The sequence below is a fragment of the Sebastes umbrosus genome, chromosome 18 (assembly GCF_015220745.1).
Source record: "Sebastes umbrosus isolate fSebUmb1 chromosome 18, fSebUmb1.pri, whole genome shotgun sequence".
Classification (NCBI taxonomy): Eukaryota; Metazoa; Chordata; class Actinopteri; order Perciformes; family Sebastidae; genus Sebastes; species Sebastes umbrosus.
This window is the reverse complement of record NC_051286.1, coordinates 12,855,270-12,870,924: the sequence shown is the minus strand read 5'-3', so window position 1 is coordinate 12,870,924 and position 15,655 is coordinate 12,855,270. Positions and strand designations below refer to the sequence as shown.

At 41.0% G+C, this 15,655-nt stretch overlaps 1 protein-coding gene and 1 long non-coding RNA gene across 2 annotated transcripts in view; one reads left to right on the top strand and one right to left on the bottom strand.

Moving 5' to 3' along the window:
- Positions 1-9,000, bottom strand: part of mettl24 (methyltransferase like 24) — a 38,016-nt gene extending 29,016 nt beyond the window's left edge. Inside the window, exon 1 of the mRNA XM_037750614.1 lies at positions 8,285-9,000. Coding sequence (XP_037606542.1) covers positions 8,285-8,611 — 327 coding nt within the window. The 5' untranslated portion in view covers positions 8,612-9,000. The remainder of the gene's footprint in view (positions 1-8,284) is intronic.
- The window catches only part of LOC119476939, a 28,460-nt gene extending 17,025 nt beyond the window's left edge, over positions 1-11,435 (top strand). Inside the window, exons 2-4 of the long non-coding RNA XR_005204136.1 lie at positions 4,244-6,085; positions 8,432-8,521; positions 9,037-11,435. This is a non-coding gene — a long non-coding RNA (uncharacterized LOC119476939). The remainder of the gene's footprint in view (positions 1-4,243; positions 6,086-8,431; positions 8,522-9,036) is intronic.
- The last annotated feature ends 4,220 nt before the right edge of the window (positions 11,436-15,655 follow it).

The window sequence follows — 15,655 nt, the reverse complement described above, 5'->3', positions numbered from 1 at the left end:
CTTCCTCTCCATATGTTTTCCATTCTCATTATCACTCAGTATCAGCTATCAAATACGTATGAAGATATAGAGCGAGAGTGAGAGACATAGAGACAGAAATATTCTTTCCAAAGGGTTTTAAACGTGGCTTAGAGCGACAACAAGCTCTTTAAACGATTGTTCTTGAGGTCCTCTCTGTTGCTTTTGGGGCTAAGTGGCGTCTGTTGTCTTTGTAACCAGACACAGGTAGCCGAGGTGCATTTCAGATGCTACTGAAAATGGGTTTCTGCTACACAAACAAACCTTTTCGGTGACACACAAAGTGCCATTTGCTAGAAGCAGGTATTCATGTGTGTTCATGGATGGGGCAGTGGCGAAGATGGGAGTGAGGGCGTCCCATTTCAGAGGTCAATGCACTCATTCATATCAGCTGGGAGGGAGACTGAGAACTTTCTGGAATGTTCCAGACAAGGTGTCCGTGTCTGAGGGGAGTATTGTGCGGTCGAGACTTCGGATTTGACAGTTTGACACTGACTTTTCCCCCTCCAGTGGGAGTCTTTGTCCGATACAAGTTAGCGCACACAACAGGCCCACTGTGTATTCAGTCAGTAACATAAAGAGCATTGAGTGGCCTCTGTTTTTTTCCTTCTCCAACATATGCTTTTGATTATCTTGTTTGAGGCAGGGCTTGTATGGATCTACATTTTAAAGTCGAGATCAGAAGCTTTCAGGTCTCAACTCTGCCCTCAGACCTTTTTCTTAGCCAAGGTTTTAAAAAACAGAGTTTGATTTGGGATCCATAATGTTCCTACTTATGATACAATAAAAGTATCTTCTCAGTTCCAGATACACTCTCCGCTGATTCTCTTGTTTAAAAAATGTGTAAACCCTCGCTCAAGGCGATTAAATAGTCATATTTCTGTTGCCGAGAGTGGGGTGATTGATTATCTGAAAGGTCTCTTTGTGTTTATTCCTCCCCATAACTTGGCAGAGATTCCAGGTCGGTCTGTTTTCTTTAGTCGGGCTTGGATACTAATCTGGCATTGAGCAAGAAAAGCTGTGTGCCTGTGTAGAGCGGCTTACTTCTCCAGGGTGGCTGGCGTGTGCATAAGGGGTGATGTGATGTCACTGCGGTTATATGATGCAAAAAGCGTTGGAAATCAAAGGGCTCTCATGTCTGAACATATGTCTTCCTCCACTCTGATTTCATCTGCCTGGAGTTATTGCACCATGTAAGCTGCTTTCAAGGTTCCTGTGATCCTAAAGTGCAAGCAGATTCTTTTTTTTTGCACTTGTTGCTGCCTATTAAATAATACTAAAAAGATGTTTTGCAGGTTTTTTGCACTCTTTTGCCGAGAGTCAGATGAGAAGATCAATACCATTCTCATACAGTATGTGTCACTTAAATATGAAGCTGGAGCCATTAGACCGTTAGTTTAGCTTACCATAAAGACTGAAAACGGGAAAACACGTTATCTCAACACGTTCTCATCCCAACTCGTCGCATACTGATGCTTTGTCAGACCCCTCACTTTTCAGTCGCAGTAAAAACGTGCTTAACAATGTGAATTAAACAACACTTGTTTAGGTTTAGGCAACAAAACCACTTAGTTAGGTTTAGGAAAAACAACACGGTAGGAGTTAAAATTACCACATTTGTAAAGTGAAAATGTCTAGACTTGACGTTGTGAACACCGGACACGAAAAAATAGCTGATTTTGACTTGAGGTTGGAGGACTCCAGGACGTCACCGCTTTTGGCCAGAAAATAGTTTGTAGAATAAGTCAATAATAAGTGTACCCAAGTTGGGAGGGCAACTGCACTAGGCACTGTTTGTAATGGATGCCATTTTTAGCTCTCGAACAGGGAGTTTAGTGTGACCCAGGTGACATGTCAGCTTCCCAGCCGTTGATTTCTTGTGACTCCCTTGTTCCCCAGGTGCCCCAGCTGGAGGTTAAAGATGCCTGAGAACTGACTCCAGTCACACCTCTGGGATTACAGAAGTCAACCTTCAAATTCTTTTCTAACGGCCTCTCTCTCTCTCTCTCTCTCTCTCTCTCTCTCTCTCTCTCTCTCTCTGTTGAGCCGAGGACTTTCAGCTTTCCAAGACGTGACCAAGGTCACCGGGTTTCTGCATTAGAAATTCCACTGGGGGCCCAATCCTAGCTGGCAGCAGTTGGCGCAGACGACATAAAGTGGCATTTTCTGTTCTGGCTTTATCCCCAACGCTGAACTAATCAGGAGCAAAGTATTTGTTTGGAATCACACTGATGCTTATTTGAACAAAAGTAATTAATACTTGCCTCGCGGATAAATGAACTTGTGTCTCATCTAATTAAAGGAAATCATTTGAATCAAAGTGCGGGCTGTTCTGGCTTATTGGTGGTTTATGGTGGAATCAATTAATGTAATCAAAAGTATTCTGTTTTATCCAAACAGAGTGAATTAGAGTCAACTCAAAGGCCGTAACAGTGTTTATTTTAATCCCCCTCTACTGGATTCCTTTAATTTTTTTAAACAACAAGATAAAAAGATCAGTATTGCATGGGGTTGCGCAGATTAGCTTTTCATCGCTGGATGATCATTTCAGCGGGCTGTCGTAGTGTTTCATGTTATAAAATCCTCTAAAAACTGGGAGGCCTGTCTGAAAGGATGCATGGCTCCACTTGGCGTCTCCGTTGTGATCTATGTGCCGCCCGCCTGTGGGCTTGGAGGTTGAGTGTGTGCGACATGTGAATGACAGCTGGGAGAAATCTCCGTGTGACGCTGGGACAGGATTCCTGGAGAAAAGCTCTGCAGCGCTCACACAGTCACACTGTCACTGTGAGATGGGATGCTGTGGAGAGCAGGCAGGTAGAATATACAATGAAAGGGCTATATATGCATTAATTAATCATTTCTACACTCATTTGGAGACGTTTGGTTTCTTTCAATGGTAGATGAAGCTGCTAACTGAACATGTTGTCTTCAGAAAAGTAAGAGAAATACTTGCAGAGTGGCACAAGGGAGTAAAAACAGCAGTGGATATCAATAGTCTCTATCTTGACAGGAAGCAGTTGGACTTATGGGAACACGCTGTCTTAAATTTGAGAAAAGTCTGTCTCAATTGTTTCTCTAAGCTGTAATTTCCTCTTCCTGGACTGTTTTTCCACTGGCGAGGAAGGTTGCAGACTTTGAAGTGGTTTGATTGTATGAGGAGTAATGAGACACTTGTTCAGTTCACTGCTGGGTCAAGATGACTCCTGTTGTTGCTATATTTGCCTAACTACTCTTTAAAAGGCTGAGTGCAACCCATGTTTTGCAGAAGCAGAACCACGCAATAACCTAACCATGTAATAACAGTGTTTTAGCTTCATAAGGTTGCTTAATATGATTGGATTATTTCTAAATTGGAAATTTAAGTTACTCAATGTCACATTATTATAACAGCTACACGTCTCAGCTATTTGAATGCTCTGAGATGGGAACAGGAAGTTGCATAACATTATGAATTGAATGGACCGCCATGAAATTGGAACAAACACTTATGTTGTTTGGTGATCCCCTGACTTTTCATCCAGCATCATCGTCAATTTAAGAGAAATAGAAACTAGACGTTGGCCTAATGGTGGAAGAAGTACTCAGATGTTTTACTTCAGTAAAAGTAGAAATAGCATAGCCTAAAAATACTGCATTTCAAGTAAAAGTCTTGAATTCAAGATGTTACTTAAAGTAAGTAAAAGTACAAAAGTTGTATCAGTAAAATGTAATTAAAGTATGAAAAGTAAAACTAGTCATTATGCAGAATGGCTCCTTTCACAGTGTTATATTATCATAGAATATGATACTATGTTTTTTTTATCATTAACAAATACACATAAGAGCTCTTTAATGTTGTAGCTCGTCAATGTGGAGCCAGTTTTTGATACTTTGTATACTACCGGGTTGATTAGAAGTATAGCATCATATCATGTAATCTGATCATTTAAAAAGTAACTAGAAACTATAAGTGTCAAGTAAATGTAGAGGTGTAAAAAGTACAATATTTACATCTGAGAAGTAAAGTAGAGTGAAAGTGAAGAAGTAGCATAAAATGGAAATACTCAAGTAAAGTACAAGTATGTCAAAATTGTACTTATAAGTACAGTACTTTAGTACAAGTACTTAGTTCATTCCATCACTTGACCTAACTAACTAACTGCATGAAGTCCCGTCTCTCAGGAAGCCAGCTAAGAAAACACAACATGTGAATAAGACTAAACTTTGGTGCGTTTCTGCTCTTCAGGTGGCGGCAAACTGCGTCCCGACACCTCAAACCTCTGCACCAAGCTGGCATGTGACTACCGGTCCAGTCTGTCCACTGAACGCACAGAGACCAAACTGATCAACGCTCCATCAAACTACCGGTAAGAAGGAGTCGTGTCTACAAGGTAACCCCCCGAAAACTTGCAAAAAACTCTTGCGAGACTCGCTGCCTGACGACCTATCCTGACCTTCATTATTCAAGGTCAATGCCTAACAATAACCATCTTGCGAGAGTTTCCCGACTTGGGTATTACCTTCAAGACATGACCTCAAATTCTTGAAGTAACGTGGGATTAGTAACTGTAATGTTATTATTGAATTTCAAATTGTAATCCCTTACCGTCCTCGAAAAACAGCAATCACAAAGTAATCCATTATTGGCCAATACTGGTGCAATTTAGCAAATATTAAAATGCTATCAGACCAAACTAGGATGGCGAACAGGGTCACACCTGCTAAACATCAGCATGTTAACATTGTTAGTACCGCTGTGCCTATACAGCCCCTCACAGCTGCTAGTGTTGACTTGTTCAGGATGTTGATTTGTAGAAATGATTGAGAATATCCATCGGTGGTACTTGCTTCTCTTATCCAACCAGGGTAATAGCAGCACTTCCTCTCCCACCAATGGCAGTATAGGTGAGCGTAGGAGGCATAGTCACGCAAATTAGCATATGGCGTCATCTGATGACATTTTGAACTACCGGCAGCTACATAAGTTTTCAGCTGGAGAGAGATAGAGATGCGTTGGAGTGCGTCACTGTGGCTTAGGGGCAGTATAGTCTGTTTATTACTGTGTTAAAGTCAGGAGGCTGAGTCATCAGTGCATGCTGTTTCTGCTCTCCTCTATCTCTCTCTTTCTCTCCCTTCATCCTTGCTGCTGTTGTTTGGCTCAACACACCTCATGTCTGTCTATAATTTACCAACTCATCCCGCTCTCCTCTTTTCCCAGTGGGGGAGAGAAAGCCTGCAAGAGGTAAATGATTAGAGAGGATGCGTGTATGTGAGTGTATTTATGGGGATGCCTGACAGCTAAGAGATTAGATTTCCTTTATATTATTTTATTAATAAAACAGACCCCAAGTCTCTCTCTCTCTCTCTCTCTCTCTCTCTCTCTCTCTCTCTCTCTCTCTCTCTCTCTCTCTCCTCTTTAAGGATGAAAACAACAGTCTGTCCGGTCACCTATCTACACTACAGTTTGTTGAATATCTTTCTTAATGAGTTTTCTCTTCATTTTGCTCAGACAAAAGCCTCAAAGTTATTTTTTGGAGGGGCTTTTTTCAAGCTGCAGCAAAGACAACAGAGCAGCTGGTGTTTGTGAGGCTGTTTCGCCTTGTAGTTAGTTGTTGTTATGCCATAACAATGTCATCAATCAACCAGGTAATGTGAAAGAGAAAATGTTATTTTGGTATGGAGTGTCTGAATCAGGTTTGAGACACAAATAAATCTCCATATGTAATGCCATAAACAGGTGACAAACTTAAACAACATTTTCTTCAACTACAATACAAGTGATGCTTTTAGTGTTTGCCTCAATTAACCATACTAATGGATAATATAAAATAAATAATAAGAATAACTTGATTTGCCATGTACTAATAGATACAATGACACTGTAAAATTAGATATATGTTAATGAAATACAGTTGATGTGTGGTTCAGGACCTGCTAATTTTAATATACAATACAACTCAAATCAATAAACATAGTATTTTTTTTTAATTAATTTACGTTTCCAGGACAACAGGGCGAACTCCATCTGCTGAGGAAGATCATGTGAGATAATGGAAAACCGCAAAACAGCAACTAAAAGGACCTTGAGGTGAGATTATTTTGTCAACTGCTGTTTCCAAAATCAAGAATAAACTTTGAAGCTCAATAGTACTTCTGTATTTTGTGTATATGTGTTAGCGTTTGCATTGCAATTTTAATTTGTTTTATGGGTTTATTTCTAGGTAGGGCTTCTTATTTGTTTATTATTTTGGCCTGGGCTCTCCCTGAAGTTCAACTGTAGTTTGAGACTTTGAACAAACTCTCTTCATATTCTTCTTAGATAAACTTGGGGTCGTAATAGTGTAATACTAACTAACTAATTATCTAATCAAAGATGAGCTGTTCCGTTTTATCGCTAATTCCGATGTGGTCACATTTTTATCATTACCTCGCCGCTCACATTTAAAACAAATTTAAAACCCAATCTGAGATGAATGAAAGAACATTTGACTCCTGGGAATGCAACATAGTGGCATCATTTGCACATCTATTCACTGTAGATGTGGTCATGACTGTTGCAAAACGTTCCACTGGTTTGATTCGGATTTACATAAAGAGATAATAGTGAGGTACAGCTAACAGTTTCTGTTTATGCTCTTCAGCAACATGACACTTTCCACGATGTGTTGACAGCAGAAACAGTTATACTGTGGTTAACATGCCAAACATCATGGCAGGCAACAACACCAACAACACCTCGTCTGGGAGAAGATATGCAGACTCATTTTTACAAAATGAAATCATTGAGTGCTTATGATGGCATCATGAACACAGCTTTTTAAAAATACTTTCCAAAGCATAAACCAGTGCAGGCTGTACTGCCCACTGATAACTGAGCTTGTTCTAGGATTGTTCTCTTGAATCCCTCCATTGCTATACATCAAGGTCATCGGAGGCGTCCTCGTCATCTTCCCTGCAGAGCAACAGTCCTGCTTTCCAGCCCATTATTTCATCTGCGATGCATGAATATGTGCCGAGAGGAGAGAGCAGGCTGTGAGCTACAGCGAGAGAGAGAGAGAGAAGTGAGAAAAACTAAGTGTGAGGCGAGACTGAAGTTTTAAATTGAGACAGACAGGAGAGATGAAAAAGCAAGAGGGAGGATGAGAGCACGGAGAACGGGGACGAGGTAACATGACAGAGCGATAAGAGCAACAGTGATCTTCCAGATGAGAGCCTAAAGCGAGAACAGGCGAGAAGAGGTGTTGGTAGAATGAAGAAGAGAGAGAGAGTTAAATGGCTGCAGCTCATGACACAGAAATTTCATCAGGGCCCCTTCAGGCCAACTTATGTGACAAATTTAGTGTTAAGTAGGGAGATCGAGCATACGGTGGTATGTAATATTGATGGCGCACGAGTGCCCATCTCTCGACGTGGCATAATAGCCCTGCAGTGATTTTAAAACAGCATTTAAAACTCAGCGCTCAGTCTCTCGTTGGTTGAAGTCATTAAAGATTTAAAGACAAAAGCGAACAAGCATTTCTTGCCCCAAAGTAAGAGAACGAAGCAGTAGAGAGGAGGAAATAGGGAACTGAGATATAGAAGAAAGATCAAGGAATGTGTGTGTGTGTGTGTGTGTGTGTGTGTGTTGGTGGTGGGAGGGTTGAGGGGAAATGGACGTGAAAGGGAACAAAAGGGAGATGGATGGATGGAGAGATCACATGACAAAATAGCGGTTAAAGCAAATAGCTGAGGGGAATCAAAGAGAAAAAAAATAAAAGGCATGAAGCGAGACAGAAAGTGGGAGTTTTGTTAAGCCAGAGCTTTAACACACCCTTCACAGGTCAAAGGTCAAGCCCCTGGAGTGTGTGTATGTGTATGTGGATAGCTGTGTTTGCTCCACCAGGCATTGCATTTGAATGCTTCTTTGTTAGAATCAATTTGCTACTGATACAAAACAGCCAGCGGGGAGTGTTTGCTGGTTTGATTTTCTTAAACTTGCACCTGTTTAAATTAAATACATCTATCAAAAAAACAAAAAAAAATATATAGCAGGCAGCTTTTGTACCACCAGAAACCTCTGGTGACAAACTCACTGTTTCAGCTTCAAAGCATTCATTGAACATTCATTGATTCTGCAGCCTGTTCTTCCTTCATCACCCTCCTGGGATTACTGAGCTTTAAGCCAGTGCCTCACAGAGATGGAGTGAAAGCTCCTCATTGAGCCGCTCTACACTGATTTAGGATCAGATACGAGAATCGTAATCGCGGCTATTAAGAACTCAGAAGTTTGATGGGTTATTAAACATACCTTTCTGTGCGGGCGGACATGAGGGCAGCATGGTGGTGAGGGGTCTTCTTTGTCTTCGTCCCTCTTCCTAGCTTGGCTCTCCTTCTTTAGTGTTCTCACATAAGAGATTCTCCTTTTAATGCTTCTGTCCTGCTCCTCTGCCTCCAGTTTGGCTCTGCTTTGCTGCTGGCCCCAGTTCTGACTGGACTGTGTGGGACGTCCCAAGGGTGCAGGTGCTCCTCGCCAACCCGTCTCCAGGTAAACATGAACGCACACACACACAGCAGTGAGCAGGACACCCAAGCGCAGCAGCAATCCCCGGGTGAGTCGCTCCCTGCCCATGTCCATCCACTGTTTTGTCCTTTCTGTCTCTCTGGCTCACCTCAGTCCATCTCCTCAACTAGAAGTTTTGTTTTTTTACTGTTTCTATCCCATTCTTCCTCTCCTTCTTGTCAAAGAGTTGTACTCCTTTTCTCTTCTCGTCCAGCCTCTCCAAAGTCCACCATTAGACCAAGAGCAAGTTAATGAAACACAAACATGTCAAGGACACCTCTGCTGATAAACCACTGCACACATGTGTGAGCCTACATGAATGAACCTGAGTGATTTTGAGCATGCTACGGTGTGTGTCATGAGGCTCTGCAAACAGATTCTAAAGTACAATGTGAGCCGCCCTCTTTGAAAACTTTGGGAACTCCCTCCTCACACTCTCAATCCCCCCTTTTTTCCCAAACACACACGCCCCTTTAATTGCTTTCTTTCTCTTTCTCCAGGCTCACATCACACACACATTGCTCTGCTCCCTCCCCTCGGGTTGCCTCTCCCGCCCCACACACACTCTCGGGTTACTGTGTAACTCTAGCTATGGGCAGGGCCAGCACCAGCACCACGGGGCCCATGCAGATCCCTCTGCAAAAAAAGTTGGCTCTCTCACCAATCAGGACAGCTCAGCCTGGATTTGCATGCTTTTTTTGGGTTGCAAAATATATGAAAACGGGATATGAATGATAATATTTGATGTGCCACACTGCTCAGTGATTTGCATTGTTGTTTTTCTTCCCACGGACATTTTATTACAAGGATCTGTTTCTCACATAGCAGTTCTCATTTACCGTACTAAAGGAATTGCAGTATTTAATCATTACTCCTGTAGTTTATGGGTGTTTCCTCCAGTACTGTATGCATTCCTGAATTAAATGTCCTGTTACTGGCACTAATCAGTTAGTTCTTATAATCTCTGGCAACTTGCTGAAACACATTTCTGTGTTTTATTTTCCTTGGCAATAATTCTCCAAAAATGAATTTGTTAGCCAACACTGGCCTCATTGTCTTCTCAAGTTACTTCATTAACTTCGTTATTGATTTCCCTCCAAAGTCAACTAAATCTGCCGTTATTTATAAACAAATTAATAATCAGAGCTGCTTCTTGTGCGGCCCGTTTATTAAATATGTTATTGATATTTTAGACTAAAAGAGGAGAAGTCATTTATCAGGCCTGCCAAAGCGGATTAGTTTTGGGCTGAGAAAAGCAACGCTCGCAACAGTTTCAATTGGAGGGAAATTAGAATTTGCCTGGCTAAATCCAAGAAAACTAATGCAGGATAATGATAAGGCTGCTGTCTTTCTGTAGTTTAGAATCAATGACAAACTTTTGTGTTTGGATATTGACTTATAATTAGCTCTCTACTGCCCTCTTTGGAGTAAAAACAATACTGCCCACGCCTCTCTAATAATGAGAGCATGTAGGTCTATGCATTGGATTGGTATTTTCTGATTAGTTCCACAATAAATTTTGTTTCCAAGGACAATAAACAGACATTAAAACATTTGTGATTGAGACATAGTGACAGGGTGACACACATTCTAAAGGATATACTGTAGACAGCAGACTAACATTAACATATCCCTTCCTGTATTGGCTTTGCTTTGTTTGTATGCATACTAGTAATACCAGGTAGCCCATTTGGGCCCAAAGACTGTATTTATGATAAAGAATAATGCCACAACATTTGTTCTGATTGGTCTTGAAATTTGGTAGAGAAACATTTTGGGCAAGTATATAACATCACATAAAAAATGGAATTAATTTATAATCATTTCAAAGTAGATTTATTGCAGTTTTCTGGGATTAAAAACAGTTCGGAACGTGTATGAATTACCAAAAATTAGGTACCACCTATAGCGTAGGTGTAGTGTAATTCAAGTAATTCAATACAAACAATCAATCAAGTTTATCTACCTCAGTAGTTCTGGGAACTCAAAGCAGGACGATCTCTACTGCCACCCAGTGGTTAGTCATGAACACCCATCACCTCCATATGGAATGGATTACAACATAGTGTTAGTCTGTGAATGCCTGAAGTGATTTAGGTCAAATGATGATTGAACTGGTAATGGTACTGAAAGCTATGAGAGGATCAGGAAAGAATGCAGCCCGTTAAACGGACTGAAGATTCATGCAGAAGTGATTACATTAAGTAGAGCCGTGATACATTCGGGTTGTGTGTTTTTTTACACGTGTGCATGTGTGCCTGAAGGTGAGTATGCATGACTGTTTCTGTTGTGTGCCTTCACACAAAGAAATCCAATTTTTATTCTGAAAAAATGACATGTTGTGTATCACATGCAATAAGAAACTATGTTTTGTTGTGGCTTTTTCGGATCAAACGCAGGAGATTCTTTTCTCTCTGTAAACGACATCACACATATTGCAATGATTTGTCAGGATTTGGCCAAAATCTGCTGCCACATGTTCGTGTTTGGCCTTTTTTTTCCCTCTCCTCTTCTCTCCTCTCCTCTCCTCTCCTCGACCAAAGTAAAGTCCAGAGAGTACAGGTCATGCAAACTTGATCCACTGGCTCCTCCTTGCTTAGCCGTGCACAGAAGTCAGCGCAAAGATCAAACGAAAGGTCAGGCAGAGGCCCACTGTTGACTTGACACATTGACCCAATACCATTAAGGGCATTATGCTACTTGTAAGTTATCTACTGTTTGATTTTGATGACAAAACATATTGATCATATTGGCAGGGAAATCTTTACCATGACATGCGATTATTCAGTCAAACAATTACACACAGAAGGGGGGCAAAAAAAGTGATGTCTCAGTAGCAGATTAGATGTACTTGAGTATGTATAGCAGTAGATAAAGCATGTATGTTGAAACCCATACATAGTACAAAAAAGGTGTTAGACGCTAAGGACAAAAAGTAAATCAACACTCCTGGGAATAAGGAGTGGAGGGCAGAGTGACAAGACAATGAACACCAAAACTACAAGAAGAAACGTGTAAACTAAGCATTGGCTCACACAATGCGTGCGCACATGTGAGATTAAAGACTATAGAAAGATGCGAGGTGAGGTTTACAGATTAGAAAATTCCATTTTAGGTTTAGACATTCAAGATAAAGCGTGCAGGCTACTTGCAGGTGGGATTTAATCTTGTAAACAAACAGCAGGGCCTCTGATATGTACTGCGGTGTATGCAGGTTTCACAACACACCATGTAAAACTAGATTGAACTGGACTGAAATAGGTTTGTCTGCACAGTAAAATAAAGTTTTTTTTCTGGCTGGAGAACACACTGTGACATGGAAACACTTACTGCTCGGTGGGAAGCAGCCAGTTGTGACAGGAGCAGGTGAACGTTAGAGTGTTTGCTTTCAGCTGCATGGTGCCCAAAATACTAGCACACAGTGCAACACAGTGTTCACAAAGTCTGATAAAAATGTATGCACACACTGGCACTTAAAACTTTATCCACTATCATTATAGTTCAATCAGAAACAAGTAAAACCTCAACTTTGATAAGTCACAACTAAAGCCCCTTTACCACTGGACAAAAATCCCACTAACACCCACTAACATCAGGCTTTTTATCTTTAGGAAAGGTTACAATCAACGTTCATTCCTGGGACAATTGACTCTGCAGTAGTCACGGGTATTAAGCTCCAATCTGCAGTGATGGAATGACAAGAAGAGATCATATTTCTCCCATATAAGCTTCTCTGCACTGGCTCCCTGGCTATTAGTACCCTATTAGTGGGGCAGCTGTGGCTCAGAGGGTAGGGCAGGTCGTCCACCAATCGAAAGGTTAGTGGTTCGATCAATGATCACAGTGCCATTGGTGTGTGAATGAGTATTTAGATTAGATCCTGAGGGGCAACGTTGGCACCTTGCATGCATCTGCCATCAGTGTATGAACGTGTGTGTGAATGGGTTAATGCTGACATGTAGTGTGAAGCGCTTTGAGTGGTCGGAAGACCATTTACCATTTACATTTACCATTTATTACCCCATTAAACACTGCGCTCCCAGAGGGCAGGTTTACTTGAGGTTCCTAGAGTCTCCAAAAGTAGAATGGGAGCCAGCGCCTTCAGCTATCAAGCTCCCCTTCTGTGGAACCAGCTCCCAGTCTCAGTTCGGGAGGCAGACGCCCTCTCCACATTTAAGAGAAGGCTTAAGACTTCCCTTTTTGATAACGCTTATAGTTAGGGCTGTCCCAAGGCTGCCTTGGACCAGCCCCTAGTTATGCTGCTATAGGCTTAGACTGCCGAAGGACTTCCTATGATACACCTCTCTCCTCTCTCCTTCTCCATCTGTATGTATTCATGTCTCATTCATGCATCTTGATTTTTCCCCCAAGTCTTTGTGCTTTCTCGTCTCACAGGTGTCCCTGGTTCTGCCCAAGGTTTATACCCGTTAAAGGGGATTTTTTTCTTGCCACTGTCGCGTAAGAATGCATGCTCATGGGAGATCTCTTGATGGGTCTCTAGATTATAGAGTAGACCTGCTCTATATGAAAAGCATCTTGAGATAACTTCTGTTATGATTTGATGCTATAGAAAAATAAATTGAATAGAATAAAATTGAATTGAAACACGACAACCGGGTTGACATGCTAATTTTTGCCCTTTTTCCGGCATGCTGTGTGACACACGTTGAAGTGAATATGTAATAAATAAAATCAACAAGGATTTGGACAGTTATTTTAATTTAACGTACAAAACTTACAATTAATATGCTCTCCTCAAAGCCACCAGACTCCAGTCAGACAACAGCAATTTGACCTCGTAAAACACACTTCATTCAAACTCGACAGAAACAAAATAGAACTCATCAAATGCGTCTTTGTTAGTCTTTCCACTGCTCCAACAATCACCAACTCTGAAGAGGAAACGAATAAGTAACAGACATAAAAAAAAGAGTAAACACTGTAACATCTTCACTGTCTGCCAACTTTGTTTTAATAAGTCACAGATCGATTCAGTATCTGCAGACTATATAAGAGTATATATATCTGAGGCCATAAAACAAATCTCCTCCAGCTTCAACACCTTGCACCTGTCGAATAGTGCAGGAATATACAAAAGCAACTGTTCACCCCTCAACAAGGATAAGCACCTTTTATCCTCAGTGAGCACATGGTGCAAAGTTTTATCAGTGACCTTTCAATACGTTAATAAAGCAAGTAGGGAGGTGAACAGCAAACAAAAGCTGACAGCTGCTTGCAGTGGAAGGAGAGAGAATGAGGTTAAACTCCAGTGGTCACGAACCTACTGTCAACAGTACGCATGGATTTACTTATCCTAAATAGCTAGAATTACTGCTATAGTGGTATAGCTATATAAGTTGTATAATAAACTGTATGATAACCAAAAGCAAATATGATTCTACAGTTTATAGTCTCACCACTGCAAGCATGCCTAGCACACATGTGGAAGATGACAGCTCCACTTGTGCTGTCTGATTTATGGCAACAACAGCTGTTTGTGCCATAAATCAGTCTGCTTTTACCCACTACATTTCCTATGACAACCAACCTTTTGGCATGGAAATGAAATGCAATTTGGAGGTCAGAAAAGGCTGGTAATGACACCAGAGAATGATTTGTCGATGTTTAAATGTTACACCTGAAACACTGAATGTTGACAAGGAGACCTTTTGTTCATTTTAAGCTATCAAACTGTTTATAAATTGTCAGCCTGCATGAATTACCGATTCCAATTACACCTCTACTGTTTGATTATTTCCCATCGGACGGTGTGGAGCAGATGGCGAGTCAGCTCGATGGCAAAAACAAACACTGTCCCAGTGTGTAATGTCCTGCTAAATCCAGCTAAGGCACGGTGTAGTAAGTCAATACAACTACAGCTCATATCAATCATTAATCAAAGGCTTCAAGAGGAACACTTGTAGGCACAGAGACGTGCAGATGGCGGCACTTAACAGCATGTTTCATTAAAATTAAACACAAATGCATGCACACACTCAGGCACACAGAGAGGCGAGGCTTGTACTGTACAATCTGGCTAAACTCGTGCAACATAAAGGGTCCGAAAAGGTCTGATTTACCCTTAAAGACTAATTAGTATGCTCTATTACACACACACAGACATGCAAAGATACACAACACAGGCCAGCAATTCATGTTTGTATCAAGTTTTCCGCGTTTTGAGTAGAGCTGAAACGATTCATTTATCATTTAATAGTGTAAATGACAAATATTTCATGATTCCATCCTCTCAAATTTGAGAAATTGCTGCTTATGCTTGTCTTAATTAAGAGCAAACTGAATATTTTTGAGGTTTGGACTATTAGTTGGACAAAAACAAAGCTATTTGTAGATGTCCCTTCAGGCTCCAGGGAATTGTAATGGGAATCTCTTACTATTTTCTGATGTTTCACAGACCAAACAATGAATCACTTAAAAATAATGTGCAGAATTATTGATAGCAGGAGTTGAATTATGCTCCGAGACATAAATCAATTCAGATCAACAAGAAGGTATACCATAAATAAATCTTGGATCAGATTTGCAGTATTATTCCTATATTTCATGGATCAGACCTCGTGGTGTCAGAGTTTTAAAAGTGAAGATGTAAAAACTCCTTTAGGAGACGAAGGGTAGCCATGTCCCCTCCTGTTCCCATTAATCAACAATAAAAAATAGTCATCACTTGCAGCTCTGGTTTAGAGTGAGTGGAACAAATGGAAAGAGGAGACACCAGTAAGGATGGAGCAGCATATTGTTGGTTTAGAGATCAACTGTGACCTTTTGATGATTATGAACTCAACAGCTCATTACCACTATGTTTAAGTTGTAAACACCAGGCATATTTACAGCAGCTGCTTGTTTCATTGGCTTCTGAGACGGTTGATCCTGGCAGGGCTATCACCTCAGGAGAAATATGTCCCCATGATGTCAGGGGCCCAGTGTTCCCCCTTAGCGGTCTGTTTACAACAGAAGAAACAGTTATGCTTCTAAACTGATACTGTCTACATTAGTGATTCTCAAAGTGGGGTCCGGGGACCCCCAGGGGTCCATGGCACTTAGTCAGGGGGTCCACAAAATAATTTTCTATAAATTATAAAATTGTGCTGTATCATTAAT